We start from the raw sequence: 17,804 nt of genomic DNA on the forward strand, positions 1-17,804 counted from the left end.
TAAAGTAGCAGGATACAAAATTAATGCACAGAAATCTCTGGCATTCCTGTACACTAATGATGAAGAATCTGAAAGTGAAATCAAGAAAACACTCCCATTTACCATTGCAACAAAAAGAATAAAATACCTAGGAATAAACCTACCTAAGGAGACAAAAGACCTGTATGCAGAAAATTATAAGACACTGATGAAAGAAATGAAAGATGATACAAATAGATGGAGAGATATACCATGCTCCTGGATTGGAAGAATCGATATTGTGAAAATGACTCTACTACCCAAAGCAATCTACAGGTTCAATACAATCCCTATCAAACTACCACTGGCATTTTTCACAGAACTGGAACAAAACATTTCAAACTTTGTTTGGAAAAACAAAAGACTCCGAATAGCCAAAGCAATCTTGAGAATGAAAAACGGAGCTGGAGGAATCAGGCTCCCTGACTTCAGACTACACTACAAAGCTACAGTAATCAAGACAGTGTTTTACGGGCACAAAAACAGAAAGATAGATCAATGGAACAGGATAGAAAACCCAGAGATAAACCCACGCACATATGGTCAACTTATCTTTGATCAAGGAGGCACAAATGTACAGTGGAGAAAGGACAGCCTCTTCAATAAGTGGTGCTGGGAAAACTGGACAGGGACCTGTAAAAGTATGAGATTAGATCATTCCCTAACACCATACACAAAAATAAGCTCAAAATGGATTAAAGACCTAAATGTAAGGCCAGAAACTATCAAAGTCTTAGAGGAAAACATAGGCAGAACACTCTAGGACATAAATCCCAGCAAGATCCTTTTGGACCCACCTCCTAGAGAAATGGAAATAAAAACAAAGATAAACAAATGGGACCTAATGAAACTTCAAAGCTTTTGCACAGCAAAGGACACCATAAACAAGACCAAAAGACAACCCTCAGAATGGGAGAAAATATTTGCAAATGAAGCAACTGACAAAGGATTAATCTCCAAAATTTAAAAACAGCTCATGCAGCTCAAGAGCCAAAAAAACAAACAACCCAATCCAAAAATGGGCAGAAGACTTAAATAGGCATTTCTCCAAAGAAGATATACAGACTGCCAACAAACACATGAAAGAATGCTCAACATCATTAATCATTAGAGAAATGCAAATCAAAACTACAATGAGATATCATCTCACACCAGTCAGAATGGCCATCATCAAGAAATCTAGAAACAATAAATGCTGGAGAGGGTGTGGAGAAAAGGGAACACTCTTGCACTGCTGGTGGGAATGTGAATTGGTACAGCCACTATGGAGAACAGTATGGAGGTTCCTTAAGAGACTAAAAATAGAACTACCATATGGCCCAGCAATCCCACTACTAGGCATATACCCTGAGAAAACCATACTTCAATAAGAGGCATGTACCAAAATGTTCATTGCAGCTCTATTCACAATAGCCCGGAGATGGAAACAACCTAAGTGTCCATCATCGGGTGAATGGATAAAGAAGATGTGGCACATATATACAATGGAATATTACTCAGCCATAAAAAGAAAGGAAACTGAGCTATTTGTAATGAGGTGGATAGACCTAGAGTCTGTCATACAGAGTGAAGTAAGTCAGAAAGAGAACGACAAATACCATATGCTAACACATATATATGGAATTTAAAAAAAAATGTCATGAAGAACCTAGGGGTAAAACAGGAATAAAGTCACAGACCTACTTGAGAATGGACTTGAGGATATGGGGAGGGGGAAGGGTAAGCTGTGACAAAGCGAAAGAGAGGCATGGACATATATACACTACGGAACGTAAGGTAGATAGATAGTGGGAAGCAGCCGCAGAACACAGGGAGATCAGCTCGGTGCTTTGTGACCGCCTGGAGGGGTGGGATGGGGAGGGTGGGAGGGAGGGAGATGCATGAGGGAAGGGATGTGGGAACAGATGTATATGTATGACTGATTCACTTTGTTATAAAGCAGAAACTAATAAAAAATAAAAATAAAATAAAAATAAAAACAATAAATACTTGGGAAGAAAAAAAAAAACTTTGACTCAAGACAAGCTGGACATGGAGGAGTGAGAGAGGGCAAGGGGTAGAGGGAAAGACATGTTTCTGGGTGGGAGCTGGTGTACCATCCCCTGGGCACAGCTTCTGCGCAGAGGCCTGATAAGGAGCCCTCACCTCCACCCACCCCCTTCAACCAGAGAACTTCCAACTGCTGCTCCTCAATAATTGAAGAGCAGGAAAGCTGGTGACTAGAGGGAGGCTGGGGGAGGGGAGGAGGAAGGACCACAGTCCACCGTTAGTGCGTCACTTAAAGGCTGGTGAAATTAATGGGGCAAATGACCCCAGTCACAGAATTTGGCAAGTCCACGGCTTTCCTGGGTTTCACCCACCGGCTCTGTTTCCTCGGCTATCTGGAAAGGAGGGAGAGCACTTGCGAAGAAGCCTCTGGAATGTCAGCTTCTGGGAATCTTGCTGAGGACGGGGCGGGGAGGGAGCGCTTACCGGGAAACACTGGATTACCCTAGCCGCCTTGGGGTGTCTGCGACCGGGGCTGCGGTTTCTGCGGACCTGAGCGGCAGGTGGCATCGGAGAGTCAGACCTGCTTGCGGGCACCAAGACGACACTCGGTCGGGAGACAGGGACAGGCCGCAGAAACGTGAGGAAGTGCCACTCGCAGCCCAGAGGAGAGGAAAGGAAAGCCCCAAGCATGCACCCAGCCCTGGCCCCCGCGCCACGGGCTGCGTCCCAGGAGCCGTCGCCACCTCTGAGCAGCCCAGATGGGAAGGGGGTGGGGCGGAGTACGGTTCCCGCGGCGAACTGCTCGCTGAGGGCCCCGGGGCCTCTGCGGGAGCGCCGAGCCGCGCGCCTCTCCGAGCCCTGCGCGGGGCCCTCGGGCGGGAATGCGCGGAGCCGGGACGCGATGGCGGGTAGGGGACTGGGTCGCGCGCGGGAGAGGGCGGCAGGAGGGAGCTGGAAGAGAGTTACCGCGTGAGAGAGCGGTTAAGAGCCCGCGGTCTCTTTGGAGATGCCCTGGCCAATGGCAGAAGCGGAAACCGTTTATATGGGCGGGGCGTCGCCACGGCAGCAGGAGACGCCTTGTGAGCGGCTACTGAGTGCCGGTCCCTGGCCGCTGGCTTTCAGAGAGGCGCCGGCGGGCGTGAGTGGCGACGAGGATTGCTGGCTGGGCCCTCGAGCTGGGAGCAGAGAGCCGCGGTGAGGGTGGGCGGTGGGAGGAATTTCTTTGAGAACCTTCCTTTGGCCCGGGCTGCGCTCTGAGCCAGGTAAGGGACGGGGAGGGCTGCAGGCCGTGGGAAGGGAGGGCGTCAGTACCAGCCCGCTCTCCCATCCGTCCCCGACGGAAGTGGTGGGCCCGGGGACTGACATCAGAGGCGTTTGGGGGACACTCACTTCCCGCCCCCTTATAACTCTCTGTATTGTTTCCTTCCTTCCCCTTGATCCCCATCCTAATATCCCTTTTCAAAGATCAGACGACCTCCCCCGCCCCCCGACCCGTCGTACTGCCCTCCTGGACTCTCTCGCCCCATTTCCATTGGTTGTGGACGGAGAGAGGGGGGTTAATTCCCCGCTTTGAGGGAGAAAGGGGTGGCCTCGCATGCCCCTACACTATTCCCTCGTTTGGCTAATTAAGTCTCCTCTAAAAGATCCAAGAGGAAAAGAGCGAGGCGAACCCCGTGTGGGTCGGACCCCCGGGCACACCTTCTGTTTCCCAGACCTCGGCAGTAAAAGATCCTCCCCAGCTGCAGGAAGGATTTTAGTAAGAGCCTCCCCCCTCGCCCACACTCTCCCCTCGGGGGTGGGGAAAGAGGGCTCAGTTCCCGCTCTGGTCCCCGCAGGCACCACATTCCCTTTGGAGGAGGCTACCCCCAGATCGCGGGATGGAAGCCCGCTTCTGGGAGGCTGCGTAACTGAAGCCGCGGGAGTCAGCGGGCCGGAGAGCTCGGCGGTCACCCTCGGCTCGGCTCGTGGATGTTGACAGCCCCCTCGGAGAGTGCCCGCAGATATGGCGGAGAGCTGGCTACGCGTCTCGGGAGCAGGGGCAGCGGAGGAGGCCGGACCGGAAGGCGGCCTGGAGGAGTCCAATGCCCTGAATGACAGCCTGACCAGCCTGCAGTGGCTGCAGGAATTCTCCATTCTCAAAGCCAAGGTCCCCGCCCTGCCTTCAGGGGACACCGACCCTCACGGCTACCACGAGCTGTCAGGCTCGGCCGAGCCGGGGTCTCCCCTGGCGGCGGACCCCGCCTGCCTGGGGCAGCCGCACACACCCGGCAAGCCCATGTCCTTGTGCACGCCGCGGAGCGCCCCCTCGGGGCTGCAGGCCTCGCCTCCCGACGACGTGGACTACGCCACCAACCCGCACGTGAAGCCGCCCTACTCGTATGCCACGCTCATCTGCATGGCCATGCAGGCCAGCAAGGCCACCAAGATCACCCTGTCGGCCATCTACAAGTGGATCACGGACAACTTCTCTTACTTCCGCCACGCTGATCCCACCTGGCAGGTAGGGAGGCACTCCCTCCCTCCCTGCCCATGCCCGCGCGCACTGGACTCACATCCCAGATCCGCAGGCCAAGTAGGCGCGGTACGGCCAGGGCCCCGAGAGAGGAAGGCCGTCCAGGAAGGACCTCAAGGGAGCCCAGTGCTTGGACTGCTGCCCCTTTGACTTCAGAGACGGAGGAGGGAGGATGTTCAGAGGGCTGCAGGGGTGCCGACATAGAGGTTCAAGTGGAAAGAACTTGTCCCTCATCCGGCAGGCTCAGCCCAAAGACCAGGGCTGAACTATGCGTGGACACAGCCCCCCAGGGTAGGTTGATGGACTGAGGGACACATTTGTGTCCCAAGTCCTGCAATTCCTACACACTACCCTCCTAAAGGTCAGTTTGTCAGGGCCTGACTGGAGGCAGAGCATGGTTGCTGCCCGGCTCTGCATCCCGCCTGCTTTCAGTTGGCTGGAGGGGCTCTGGGAGGGGAGAGGGGTGTGCTGCAGGGTGTGGTGGCCATCTGTGTCCCAGTGGAAGGGCTACGGGGCCTTCCGAAAGCTGCTGTGCCAGCCCCCACCCCAAGCCCTCCCTAGTTTCCTGCCTACACTCCTCCCCCTCTTCTCATCAACCTCCCTGCGGGGACAATTATCTCAGCCACGTGCTTTCCACAGGGGCTCTTTCCTCCCACACTGGCTTCATGTTCCAAGTCTCCGGAACCTGGCACAGAGCAGCCAAGGGGCCCAGACCACCATGTAAACCTCCCAGTCTTGCCAGGGCGCACTACTCACCTGCCGGCCCCACCCACCAGGCCCCAGACCCCTGTGCCCCAGCGTGGTTTGGACTGTGCACCCAGGCGTGAACAAGGCAGGATGGTGATTCAGGCTGGGCACACACTGCCCTCAGCCTCTTCGACCATCAGGATCAGGGGCTACTTGGGGACAGAGACCCTGAGGATGCACAGATCCTTCCCTGTGGCACAGGTCACAGGATCAGAGTTCCTGTGATCACAGCTATTCCACGTTTGCTTGGGCCCTGACCCTGGGGCAGGTACCATTTGTAACCTTGGTGAGAAAGCAGAGACCCTCCACCACCCCCCACCCTACCCCAAGCCTGAGAGCCCCCAGGAATGAGCGCTATGCTCTTGGCTGGGTAATAATCAACTGAGGCCTCAGAGCCTGGGGTGGGAGGAGGGGGACATGGTGGGTGAGGGCCCAGGCCAGCAGGCGGCTCTACAAACAAGGAAAGTCATCAGATCCTCCCACACTTCATCCCCCACCACACACACACACCCTCACACCCACTCACTCATTTCACAAACAGAGAAGGCCAGCCAGGCCCAGGCAGAGGGAGATGGCTGTCCAGGACCTGGGGGAGCCAAGGCCTTTGACCAGAGGCCGCAAGCAGCGGGGTAAGGGAGGGAGGGCAGGACAGGCTGGCACTGAGAGCCACCCTGCGGCTCAGGGCTCGGATGACTGAGCAGGCAGATGTCCTGGCAAATGGGAACAAAAGCCCCCGACAGCACTCCCAGCTCCTGGTGCCCCGTGGCTGGTGTCCCAGAGCCTCCCGCTCAGAGCAGCGCTTCTGTCTCCCCTGCCCCCATCGGAGAGAAGGTGGTGGTGGGACTGGCAGTGGCGCTAGGAGCCCCCCATCACTGACCCCACCCACTCTCCCAGCTGTCTTCCTTCTCTCCTATCTCCCTGTGTCCAGAACTCCATCCGCCACAACCTGTCCCTGAAGAAGGGCTTCATCAAGGTGCCTCGGGAGAAGGACGAGCCAGGCAAGGGGGGCTTCTGGCGCATCGACCCCCAGTACGCCGAGCGGCTGCTGAGTGGGGCCTTGAAGAAGCGGCGGCTGCCCCCAGTCCACATCCACCCGGCCTTTGCCCGCCAGGCCGCGCCAGAGCCCAGCGCCGCCCCATGGGCCGGGCCACTGACCGTGAGCGCCGAGGCCCAGCAGCTGCTGCGGGAGTTCGAGGAGGCCACTGGGGAGGCGGGCTGGGGTGCAGGCGAGGGCAGGCTGGGGCGTAAGCGTCAACAGCCGCTGCCCAAGCAGGAGGCCAAGGTCCCGCGGCCCTCCAGCCCCCTGCTGCTGACCCAGGAGGAGCAGGCTGAGCTGGAACCCCTCAAGGGCAACTTTGACTGGGAGGCCATCTTGGACGCTGGCACGCTGGACGGGGAGCTGGGCACGCTGGAGACCTCGGAGCTGATCCCGCCGCTGAGCCCTGCCTCACACGGGGACGTGGACCTCACCATCCATGGCCACCACATCGACTGCCCTGTTACCTTGGGGCCTCCAGTGGAGCAGGCTACCGAAAGCCTGGACTTTGATGAGACCTTCCTGGCCCCATCCTTCCTGGAGCACCCCTGGGATGAGAGCACCCGTAGCTCCCTGCCCCCCGAGCCCCTCTTTGAGGCCGGGGATGCCACACTGGCCTCTGACCTGCATGACTGGGCCAGCCTGGCCGCCTTCTTGTAAGAAGCCAGGCCCTGCCCCACCTCCAGACAGCACCGAAGTCTGGGCCCAGACTGCCCCCCTCCCCGCCAGTGCAGGCCCATGGACACCCTACCACCCAGGCAGGGGCTGGGCCAGGTCAACCCACCAGGCCACACGGCCCCCAGCCCAGGCCATCCTCAGATTCTAGTCCAGCAGGCTGAGAATTGGGGCCCAGGACCAAAATTGCTGCCTCCGCTCCCCAGCCCCCCATACACACAGTGTTTCATTGATCCACTTCTTCCCTGCCCCAGAGACACGCTAAGGGCCCTGCACTATGAGAGCTGCAGCTTGGAGGGGCCCTGGCCAAGCTGGAAACATCAGTACAGGGCCCGCCCCAGAACACCTTAGCTTCAAAGCTTCTCTCTCTCCTGCTCTCCTCCCCAGGTCTCTATCCAGAGCAAGTTCCCTGGTACAACAAATGCTGATTAGGTGACTGCAAATTAACACCCAAGAGGCCTCTCCCGGCAGTCTGTGAGGAGGAGCAAGGCGGAGGGGGGAAGAGAGAGGAGACAGAAAGGAGGCCGGGGTGCTGGGTGGATCCAGGAGATTTTCTAAGGCCTCTGGGATCTTCTGGCTTCATCCCTAGAGGTGGGGCAGAGGGCATGTGTCCCTAATCTTTGAGCCCAACTTGAGGCTGAGAGCAGCGGGGAGATGGGGATCTGGGGGTTAGGGGCTGGGGCAGCCAAGCTGCAGAGGGAAAGGGGACAGACAGACTAATGTAGTGAGTGTAGCTATTGCTGAGGCTTAAGTGGGAGGGACGCAGTGCTTGCTAGAACTACTGGGATCAGGAATGGGGGGATGGCCCCGTGCCCTTGCTTGCACTCCTGCAGGGGAGTGTCTTGCTCCACCATAAACGCCCTGGGCTGCATCCCACATCCACTCTCCTAACCCATCGGGCATTTTAACCTTTTTCATAGAAAGTTATTTACAATAAAAACATTTTTAAAAATAAAGTTTTAAAAAGTCTCAAAATGGACCTGCTTGCAACTTTCTCTTGGGAAAAGCATGGGCCAGTTTTGGGGAGGCCACGGCCCAAGGGGGAATGGCTGGGAGCAAGATGGCGGGCACCAAAGGCCTGCAGAGTGTCCCCTGATGCACTCCTCATGATCTCTGGGTCCCCAGAGAGAAAGGGGCTGAGAGGCGGCCCTCGGGGGTCCCCTGCAGCCAGGGCCTCGGCACCTCTATATGTGCAATGGGGAGACTGTACCCACAGCCCCGAGGAGCAGGCGGCAAAGGAGGCACAGCCCCCTCCCTGGCCCTGGGGACTCACTCACAAAGGCCGTTCTTGCCCAGGGCTCGGCTCACGTTCCCCACCTCGCCCAAGTTGAGGGCCTGCCCAGACTCACCTGCGGTCCTCGCCTGGTCCTGTCTCCAGCTCCTCCCTCCCTTGGTCCCTTCCTGAAGGGACAGGGTGTGACGTCAGAGGGCCCCAGCCCCTGGGGCCCCACTTGCCACCCTGGGGTTCATTCACCCCACCCAGGGCCTTCCCTCCAATGCAGGTTGGGGCTGAGGGAGGCCATCAGGGCAGACGGAAGACGGAGTGCCTAGGCCCTACAGCTCCAGCCTGTGAGGAATCAACGTACTAGAGTTCTGATGGGGAAACTGAGGCACAGCAAATATGTGACACTCAGCAGGCACCTTTCAACCCCCTCACCCCAGCTTTGCCTGGAACCCATCTCTCCCCCGAGCCCGCACCTGGCCCCGCCAGCACACCCTTGTGGTGCACAGCCCCTTCCCCCAGCACTCACGTGCACGTGCGCACAGACACACACACACACACACACACTCACACACACACAAATGGGCACTGTCCTACACAATCCTGCCCAGCCTCCACGGGCCCCTTTCTCCTGAAGCCCCTTTCTTTCCTTGCATTCGAGGCTGGCTCCAGGACAACCTGGCATTCCCCCGCCAACTTGCTGCTTTCCCTTGCTAATTATTCCAAATATTTCAGAAGGGTGCACACACTGCAGGGCCAGCCGGGTTGGGGCCTTACAGAGCTCAGGAGGCAGCCCATCGCCTTCCCACCGCTTGCTGAGGAGGCTGCCCCAACCTCCCTCTGAGACTCCCTTCACCCCCTAAGCAACGACTCCCTCCCTCTCCCCACCACCCTCCGGCCTTCCTGCCCACGCTCCCCAGCACTGGGGGAACATGGGGGCTCCAGCCTCTCCACTGGTCCCCAGGCTCAGCCTCCAGCCCCCGCCAAAAGGGGTACACCCTGGATTGACAGGTGGGGCCCTTCACTGTCCCCCCTCCTCACCCGTTGCCTGGGCCCATGCTGGGGGAAGAGGGGCAAGGTCAGGGGCTGGCAGAACTGCCTGCCAGGTAAGGAGAGGCTGAAGAAGCTTCTGGCTGCCAGGAAGAATCCCCAGGAGCTCCTGAAAATCCCTATGCTTGGGACTAGCGTCTCTGGGGCTGGGACCCAAACACTGGCACTTTTAAGGGTCCATGGATGCTGCCAACGAGCAGCCAAAGCTAAGAGGGGGCTCCGAAGCGGCCAGAACACAGGGCTTCACACACCCTTTCAGCAGGCAGCGTTTGGGGGTTGGCGGTGGAGGGGGCGGGAAGCGTGAGTGGATCCTGTCCCTCCTATTCATCCCTGCCCCGGCCCTTGGCTGGGTGGCTTTTTCAAAAAACGTTCAGTGACTCCGTATTTATTTAGAGATTCAATGTAATCCCAGTCAATATATACTTTGCGCCCTTAACAGTAAGTTGCAGACAGGCTGCCCCATTAGCACTAGATACTTTAGTGTGTGTTTCCTTAGAACAAGGACACGCCTCCTTAATCCCAGTACCACCATCACAATCAGGAAATGAACACTGACCTGGTAATCCCATGTAACCGCAGACCCCCTTCACGTCTTGCAGATCACCCCAGTAATGCTCCTCTCCATTCCAGCATCCCAATCCAGGACCCCATGTTGCACTGAGCTGTCCTTTCTCTTTTGCCCTGTGTGGCTTTGAGCCCATGACTCAAGCTCTCTGCGCAGGTTTCGCATTTCCTTTGATCTCCACTTTTGAGGTGAGAAGCCCTTCAGCCACTTCACCCTCAGGTGTGGTACAGTCCCTTCCCAAAGCAAGAAGCCAGCTTTCTGTCTCCTCACTTTCCACCTCTTCCCAATCCTCCCTCCCCCATGTATCGCCAGCCAGGAAAGGGATGAGGGGCAATGTTCAGGAACTCAGTCTTTGGGGACCCTCGCCGTCTGCCCACGGGACAGGCCACCCCCAGCTCCAGTGACGGGAAGGCCCCCGCGATGGGATTCCATGCTGGCCTGAAGCAAATGCGCCAGGCCTCCTGAAGAGCTGAGCTGAGGGCAGGAAACAGTCTTCTCCCCGCCTCTGCCCCCCTCAACATACTGGGGACCCAGACGTGAAGAAGGAAGGTCATGTCCATGATGTCCTCCCAGATCAGCACCGACACCGTCTCCTCCATGTCCGGCTCCTACATCGCCCCTGGCACGGAAGAGGACGGGGAGGCTGTCCCCTGCCCCCGGGCCGCCAGCAGGACCCCCTCAGAAGAAGGAGACGTAAGAGAGGAGCATGGGATCGCCCTCCCCGCTCTGCTCTGCTGTGTACTTGAGTCCCAAGGAGCTCAGTCCAGGGCCTGCCAGGGAGATCGGCAAAGCCCCCCAGTGCTCGGGAGGGGAGCCCTGGAAAACACGGTACCGGGTTGTTGAATCACACTCCCTCAGATGTGATCTTCCATGTGGCACCACTTCTGTCCTGAGGACTTGGTTTGGGTTTGCTGCCGGGCGAGCTGGGTAGGAGAGCCGGTGGCATCTGCACCTTGACTTTTGTTGCTCCTTTGCAGGTGACACCAGCGGCGTCTCCAGACTGCAACTTTGCGGGCCTCGTTGCCACCGCTGAAGAGCAGGATGCAGAGGTAAGAGCAAGGTGGACGCTGGTGCCCCTCCACAGTCAGAGGGACTGCCGGCGCTGGCACAGGATGCAAATAGGATGGGGGCTCTTCTGGAAGAAGCCTTCCAAGGTGGTGCTCTTGGATCTGTTAGAGGCAGGGTGCAGAGCAGAGGGACTGTCCGGTTAGCAGAGGGTGCTGGTCTCAGTGTAATAGGCGTGGGGTGAGTTCCAGAGGGAAGTCTTCCAGGCGAGACCCTTGAGAGGTGTTTGTCCTCCAATTCACTTAGTATTTACCTGGCACAGGCATCTCACATCTTCCTGGCACTGGGGGACACAAAGACCGAGTGACATGGCTTTTGCCTGCCCACACCCCCAATCCACCCATCCCACCCATTCCGCAGCTCCATCTGATGGAGGAATCAGAGTTATAACTCAGCGTGAGAAGTGCTCTGACGGAGGTGTGCCTGAAGTATATGGAATGCCCAGCTCCCAGTGGGGACTCTACAACTTTCTCTTGAGCCAGATATTCTCAAAGGAGTATCTGGATGGGACTGGGGATCCTAAAGGGTTCCTGAAAGTTTTATGATCTCACGGTTTGCTTTTTCATTTGACAACTTTTATTTCCACCTGAGAGAAACAGTGTGAGCTGAACTATTACCAAGGCTATTCCTGACAGTCCCACGGTCCCTCTGTTAGGTGCCTCAGACCTGGTCCCTCTGGAACGTGCCTCAGACCTGGTCCCTATGGGCCGATCCTGCCTCGCCAAGCAAAATCTGCCTCTGCTGGGCCTCCCAGCCATCTCACAGGGACAGGAAATATATGGATACCATGAGGGTGATTAGTTCTGTCTTCTGACAATCAGTAGACTCATTTCACTGCTTTATGGACTCACAGTGCCTTCCTTCTGTCCTAGGGAAATGATGTTCTAGAAGAAGAGGCCAGATCACCCACACAAGAAGATGGTAAAAGACCTGGTCTTTTGCTCCCTTTTATTATATTTCTTTCCCGGGTATTCTCTGAAGGGTAGAGAAAGGGGCACTGGTGTGACTTGGTGGCACTGCTCAAGGGTGTGGCTTTGGGGAAAGGTCGTCTTCTTGATGGAATATCAAACGAAGCAGGGTATCTAAGGACCTCAGCAGCCTTCCTGGCTCTTTCTGGGCCTCTGAGCCAAGGCTGCAGAAGATACATGGAGTTCTCCATCTACGTTGAGTAGATCCTGAAGCTTCTTGGGCAACTACCATCACCTTCCTTCCTGCTTCAGCTTCTCAGCTGAGTCTCACAGAACTGCTCTAGCAGCCCCAAAGTTCATCTGCAGCAGGAGAACAGCTTCCTCCCCTTGGGGGAACCGACTGTTAGGCAGTAGGTTTTCCTGCTTTAGTGAAGAAAACGGCTGGTGTTACAGTAGCAGAAGGATCACAGCCCTGGCGGCACAGCAAAGGTGAGGTGAAGAGACGTTAGCAGCTCAGCGTGCACTAGTGTTTGTAGGCTATTGGAACGAGTCTCTTTACCATCGTTCAGGCCTCAAGTAGATATTTTTTTTTTAATTGCAAGAGTTGGTTTACAATGTTGTGTTAGTTTCTGCTGTACAGCCACGTGAATCAATTATACATATACATATATCCACTCTTTTTTTAGATTCTTTTCCCATATAGGCCATTACAGGGTACTGAGTAGAGTTCCCCTGTGCTCTACAGCAGGTCCTTATTAGTTATCTATTTTATATATAGTAGTGTGTATATGTCAATCCCAATCTCCCAATTTATCCCTCCCCTCCCTTGCCCCCCGCCATAACCATAAGTTTTTTTTCTACACCTGTGACTCTATTTCTGTTTTGTAAATAAGGTCAATCATATCTTCAGTCGGAAGAAGTTTGTTTCTAGTAAGCCGAGAAGCGAAGGAAGGACCTACATACAGAGCAAGGAAGTGGCGGGTGGGGGGGGTTAGGCGAGCTGGGAATCCCACCTGGGATTGTAGGACCAGGCGTCCCAGGAACCGGTGTCTCTTCCGTCTGCTCCTCTGAGGTGCCTCCACAGAAGGGCAACCTCTAGAGCAAACCTGGATCCCAGCCTGGATGCAGATGTCATGCTATTCGCTTCTGCTTTGGCCATGGCAGTTGCTTGGTGGTTGGTGTGGTGTGCAGGGGGTGCACATGTGCACATGACCACGCTCTCCTGGCCAAGTAGTGCCGGAGGAGGGGTGGTCGCCCAGGCTGTGCCTCTGTCACCCGCGCACGCCAACCAAGCCGGGGTTGGGCGCTACCTCCCCTCGGTTGATGTCTTCAGGATGCAAGGCTCCGAGTTCTCCATTGTGATTGTCGTCCCCAGTAGAATATTTGCTTCTAAAAGGCACAGGGCAGTACGTGGTTTCCGCCTGACATTCCATATGTGGTTTCCACCTGACATGCTGTACACAGTAGATGTATGTTTCTTCCTCTGCCTTTCACCAAGAAAAAAAAAAAAAAACGGGTGGGGGGCTTGAAAAAATAACACCTAAAACTGTCCCCTTCCCATCTTACACGACTGTAGGTTTCTGGTCAGCCCCTTAAAACATACTCAGAATAGCAAATTAAGTCTCAAAGAAAATAAATCATAATTTTGCAAGCGATGCAATTCTTTGATTTGAGGTGCAAAATTACGGGACCAAAGAGCTTTAATTGCCATTTTATGTATTAGTCATTTCGCAGAGCCTTGTGGTCATAAACACACCCCACATGCACCGACAGACACAGGCCGGAGCCTGGGGTCACTTCCCCCGTGGCTCTCCTAGCTCTTCCAGCCTGGCTTAGCTCTGCTGTGGGCCCAGGTCTGTGTGTCCGAATCCCACAGTCCTCCCCAGTGCCTGATTTCCCAGGAACAAAGGCTGGAAAGGGGCCAGTTAAGGAAACAGAGCAGAACAGAGCGAGAACACAAATGTACCCACACAGTTTCCTTTATTGTCCACTCTCCCTACTTAATTATTGTCTTTTTTTTAACATATGATTTGATGTTTTTTGTCTCCATCCTTAAGATTTTTATTTTAAGGACAGCAAAGCAGAGAAAAACACAGCCAGGTCCTCTCAAACTGCCTTAACTCCATTACAGGCCAGAGGACATTCGCATTTCTAGGTATTGAGTGTGACAATAACAATGACTTTGACATTGCCAGCATGAAAGCACTGGACAATAAGCTGTGCTCTGCGGTCTGCTTACCCGGTGAGTGGCAGTCTGCTGAACATGAACTTGGTGGGAGACGCTCCCGTGCTCACACCCCTGCTCTCACCCTGGGACACCCATCTCCTGCCCTGCAGTTCCTGCATGAAGGCATGGGCTTTGCTAAGGTGCTGGGAGCCAGTTGATGAAAGGAAGTGAGGCGGCCTCGGGAGAGTCCTTGGGCAAAGAGCGACTCTGCTCTAAACGAATCTATTTGGGCATGGAGAAAGGCGCAAAAATACCCCCAAAGCCTTCCGATTTGGCCTGACCGTGCCCCCTCCATCATGATCTTGCAGATCCCATGGCAGGGGGCCTGGTCTTGTTTCCATCAACAGGCAGTTTAAGGCAGACACGGCCTCTGTCATAAGGTCTTGGAAAGAGAGCCTGAGCCCTTGAAAAGGGAACCTGTAGCCCCTCAGAGGAGAGTGGTTAGTTAGGATCAGAGAGGAATTTCAAAGCCTGCATTTTATAGACTAGCTCTGTGACCCAGTGAGCCCTGGGCGACCACCAGTTGCCTTGTGCTCCCTAGATTTGGATCCCAAAGGAACGATCAGGGGTCGAGGGTGACTCTTCTCCCTGGAGCCCTAACTCTATAAATTCCATCAGGGCCATCAACGTGCCCCTTATTCCTTCTCATGACACTAAACTGAATCCGGGATGAGTTCTCAGGAGGAGCCCACCTGTCAGTCACACTCTGCGCACTGATGTCTCTCTGCTCCGTGCTCACCAAGGGCTTCACCAACCATGGCTCTAAAGCCACATCTTGCCCGGTGGACTAGGTCGAAATTGCCCCTCCTGGGTTCACAGCAGAGACTGCCTTCATGTTGCGTGGTTTGTAATCTCTTAAACATGCCCTGGACATACTTAAGCTTCAGGACAGCCACGTCCCGTCATGGGTCCAGTGCTTTACTCTCTTGGCGACGTGGTTACAGGTGCTGGAGGGACACAAACTCCTGTGGTTGCCACTCTCCATCAGATTGCAAAAGACCCAGGTCCTCACCCCTCTGGCCCCATGAAGGCTTGTGGTGGAGGAAGCCATAATCCCCAGAGACACCTCCCACGGCCTTCCCAGGGGCTCTCCGGTCCCTTCCCACTTAGCATTGACCCAGCCAGGCCTGGGCCAGAGTGGCTGAGGTCCAGGGTACACTTCACTTCCTGCCTTCCTACTCTTTACCTGGCTTCTGCCTGTCCATTTGTTTCTCATGTCTTTTTGCCAAATGTACGTCTGTCTGTCCAGTTTGTTTATTTTGAAACTCATTTAGGTTATCCAGACTCATGTGAAAGTTCATGTTCACCCACACCCAACCCCAAGCTTGCTGGGCGCACGCACATCCTAGGGGCCCTCGCTGAGGCTTCCGGTCCTAACTGGCAAGAGCCTGTATTTAATATGCTGAAATTTTCCAGGAAAAAACATATTTGTGAGACTAGATTAATCCCTGTTCCACAAAAGCGGGGATGCTTCTGTGGCAAAGGTTACAGGCAGGATTTGTTTTGGTCACTAGTTGGGGAAGATGCCATCTCTGCCCTCACTCCGCCCTGAGTCTGTGGCAGCTGTGCCGGCCAGCCGCTCACTGGGTTTCAAGAGAGGAATCTAGGCTCCTGCCTCCCTGCAGTGGCTCCCCACCAACACCCGTGTTGGGCAGAGAGAGCTCCTGGGAATTCTTTCAGCCACCCATGCTGGTGGAAACTGACCCCAGGCCTTGTGCTTCCTCCTCTCCCTAACTGCTTCCGGCCAACCTGCTGGTGGATGTTTATTCCACTCTGGGATTGCGGCAGGGGAGCGAGACCTGGAAGGAAAACAATGCCTGGGCTTCTTTATGGTGATCTCGAGAGCCAGCCATTCTCAGATTAAACTGGCTTCACCGTTCAGGCCAGACATGAAACCGAATGACAGTGGCGGCTGCCGGGAGAGGGAGTTGAAGGTCGCATCGTAGCCTCACCCCGAGGTCTCAAGGGCTCTTACGGGAGAAGGAAAGTGCATCTGCTCTCTTGGTAAAATGTTTCTCGGGTTCTGCTGTTAGCGTCACACAGGTAGTAAAGAGCTGGGGAACTCTCTGGAAGCATCTGTCGGGTTAATGTCAGGTTAATGACAGGAGCATCCACTGTGGTAGGTCCCGTGGAATCAACAGACCTCACAAGGCTCAGCTGTAAGTTCAAAGTTCCATCCTATGACTGAGGTGCCTCAGGCTGGCTTGGCCGTCAGGACAGCTTCTCAGGCACTTGGTCTCCCTCTCCACGCTGTTTCCCTCCCCACATGGATGCCACTCCCCTCACGGAGTGCCCACAAGGAGGGAGCCCGGGGAGCATCCCATGGTCCACCCTCCCCAGGCCCACAGGTGCTCTGCCAGGAGCCCCAGCTCGCGGCAAGGATGGCTCAGGTCCCCATCCTCGCTGCTCTCATCAGCCTTGTGGGAGTGATGTTGAGAAAGCACCTGTGTCATTCCAGCACCTCTTCCGCTAAGAAGCCTCTGGGTCTTCTTTGGCCCTGAGACCAAGGTGGGGGGGGGCGATGGTATGTTCTGAGATTGTTCTGCAAGGTTCTCAAAGGGAGGAAATCTGAGTTGACCATTGTAGGTGGTGAGCCGATTAGAAGCGTGAGGCCATGCTAGGTAGACGGGGCCCCAAGGAACCTGATGGAGTATCACACAGGCGTCAGGATAGTGGCCAGGGGACCAGTGACAATTCTGTGAAAAGGCTCTGGGGAGTGTGATGGGAAAAAGCAAAGATAATTTGAGTTTATTAGTGGAAATACAAATGTTTTTGTTTTGTTTTGTTTTGTTTTTTGTGGTACGCGTGCCTCTCACTGTTGTGGCCTCTCCCATTGCGGAGCACAGGCTCCGGACGCGCAGGCTCAGCGGCCATGGCTCACGGGCCCAGACGCTCCGTGGCATCTGGGATTTTCCCGGACCGGGGCATGAACCTGTGTCCTCTGCATCGGCAGGCAGACTCTCAACCACTGCGCCACCAGGGAAGCCCGATACAGATGTTTTTAAATGATGGCATTGGACAGGAGTGGGCATACCGATGAAATCTAAAAGTACTTATGGAGGGAATTCCCTGTCCGTCCAGTGGTTAGGACTCAGCACTTGCACTGCAGTGGCCTGGTTCAATCCCTGGTCGGAGGACTAAGATCCTCCAAGCCACTGCACAGCCAAAAACAAAACAAAGAAAAGTACTTATGGAGACCTGAAATAACCCAAGACTAAGACGCCACTAGGAAGGGTTATGCTTCGCAGATACTAAGGAAAAATCGCAATTAACTTTCTCTTTTCTTGGAGAGAAACTCTACAAGATGGTGGAACTGTTACAGACCTTAAATTTAATTAGTGGCTGGGTAGAGGCAGGAAAGAGGTGTGTGGAATCCCCCTAGATGTGCTCCCCAAATCTGCCTCTAGAGGTCTCCTCACTCCCCCGTTTCTGAGCCTGAGGATGGAATTAAGTGGGAACCACCTTTCTCTACCTCCTGTGAAGGATTTTCAATCTCCAGGCTCCCTTTTCTGGCTGAGGGCTGGACAGAATGGCAGCACTCGCTCAGGAAGTCCTCCTGCGCCTTCCACGCTTACCTTCTGCATCCAGGATGCACGGAGCAGCAGGGTTTCGCCGAGGGTCTGGCAGAAGCCTTTTTAGAGGAAAGAGCACCACCGACTGTACTAAGAAGCTGGGGAGATCAGAGACTTCAGGTCTGAGTCTTGAGGCTGTTTCAGAAGGAGCCAGTTTTCAGCCCTGGCTCAGAATCTGGACCGGTGGTGTTTGTAGCAAGGACTCAAGAATTCAGAGC

At 55.1% G+C, this 17,804-nt stretch overlaps 2 protein-coding genes across 2 annotated transcripts in view; both read left to right on the top strand.

The window, feature by feature from the left end:
* The window catches only part of LOC308610107 (E3 ubiquitin ligase RNF157-like), a gene marked incomplete at both ends in the record, with an annotated part of 314,581 nt that overhangs the window by 270,911 nt on the left and 25,866 nt on the right, over positions 1 to 17,804 (top strand).
* LOC308610095 (forkhead box protein J1-like) lies at positions 4,010 to 6,962 on the top strand (the record flags this gene model as incomplete). Its single annotated transcript, XM_081259353.1, has 2 exons — positions 4,010 to 4,507; positions 6,195 to 6,962. 2 exons carry the CDS (start codon positions 4,010 to 4,012, stop codon positions 6,960 to 6,962), a joined length of 1,266 nt encoding a protein of 421 aa, XP_081115479.1.

Source organism: Mesoplodon bidens, assembly GCF_964165515.1.
Source record: "Mesoplodon bidens genome assembly, contig: HAP1_SCAFFOLD_150, whole genome shotgun sequence".
Lineage (NCBI taxonomy): Eukaryota > Metazoa > Chordata > Mammalia > Artiodactyla > Ziphiidae > Mesoplodon > Mesoplodon bidens.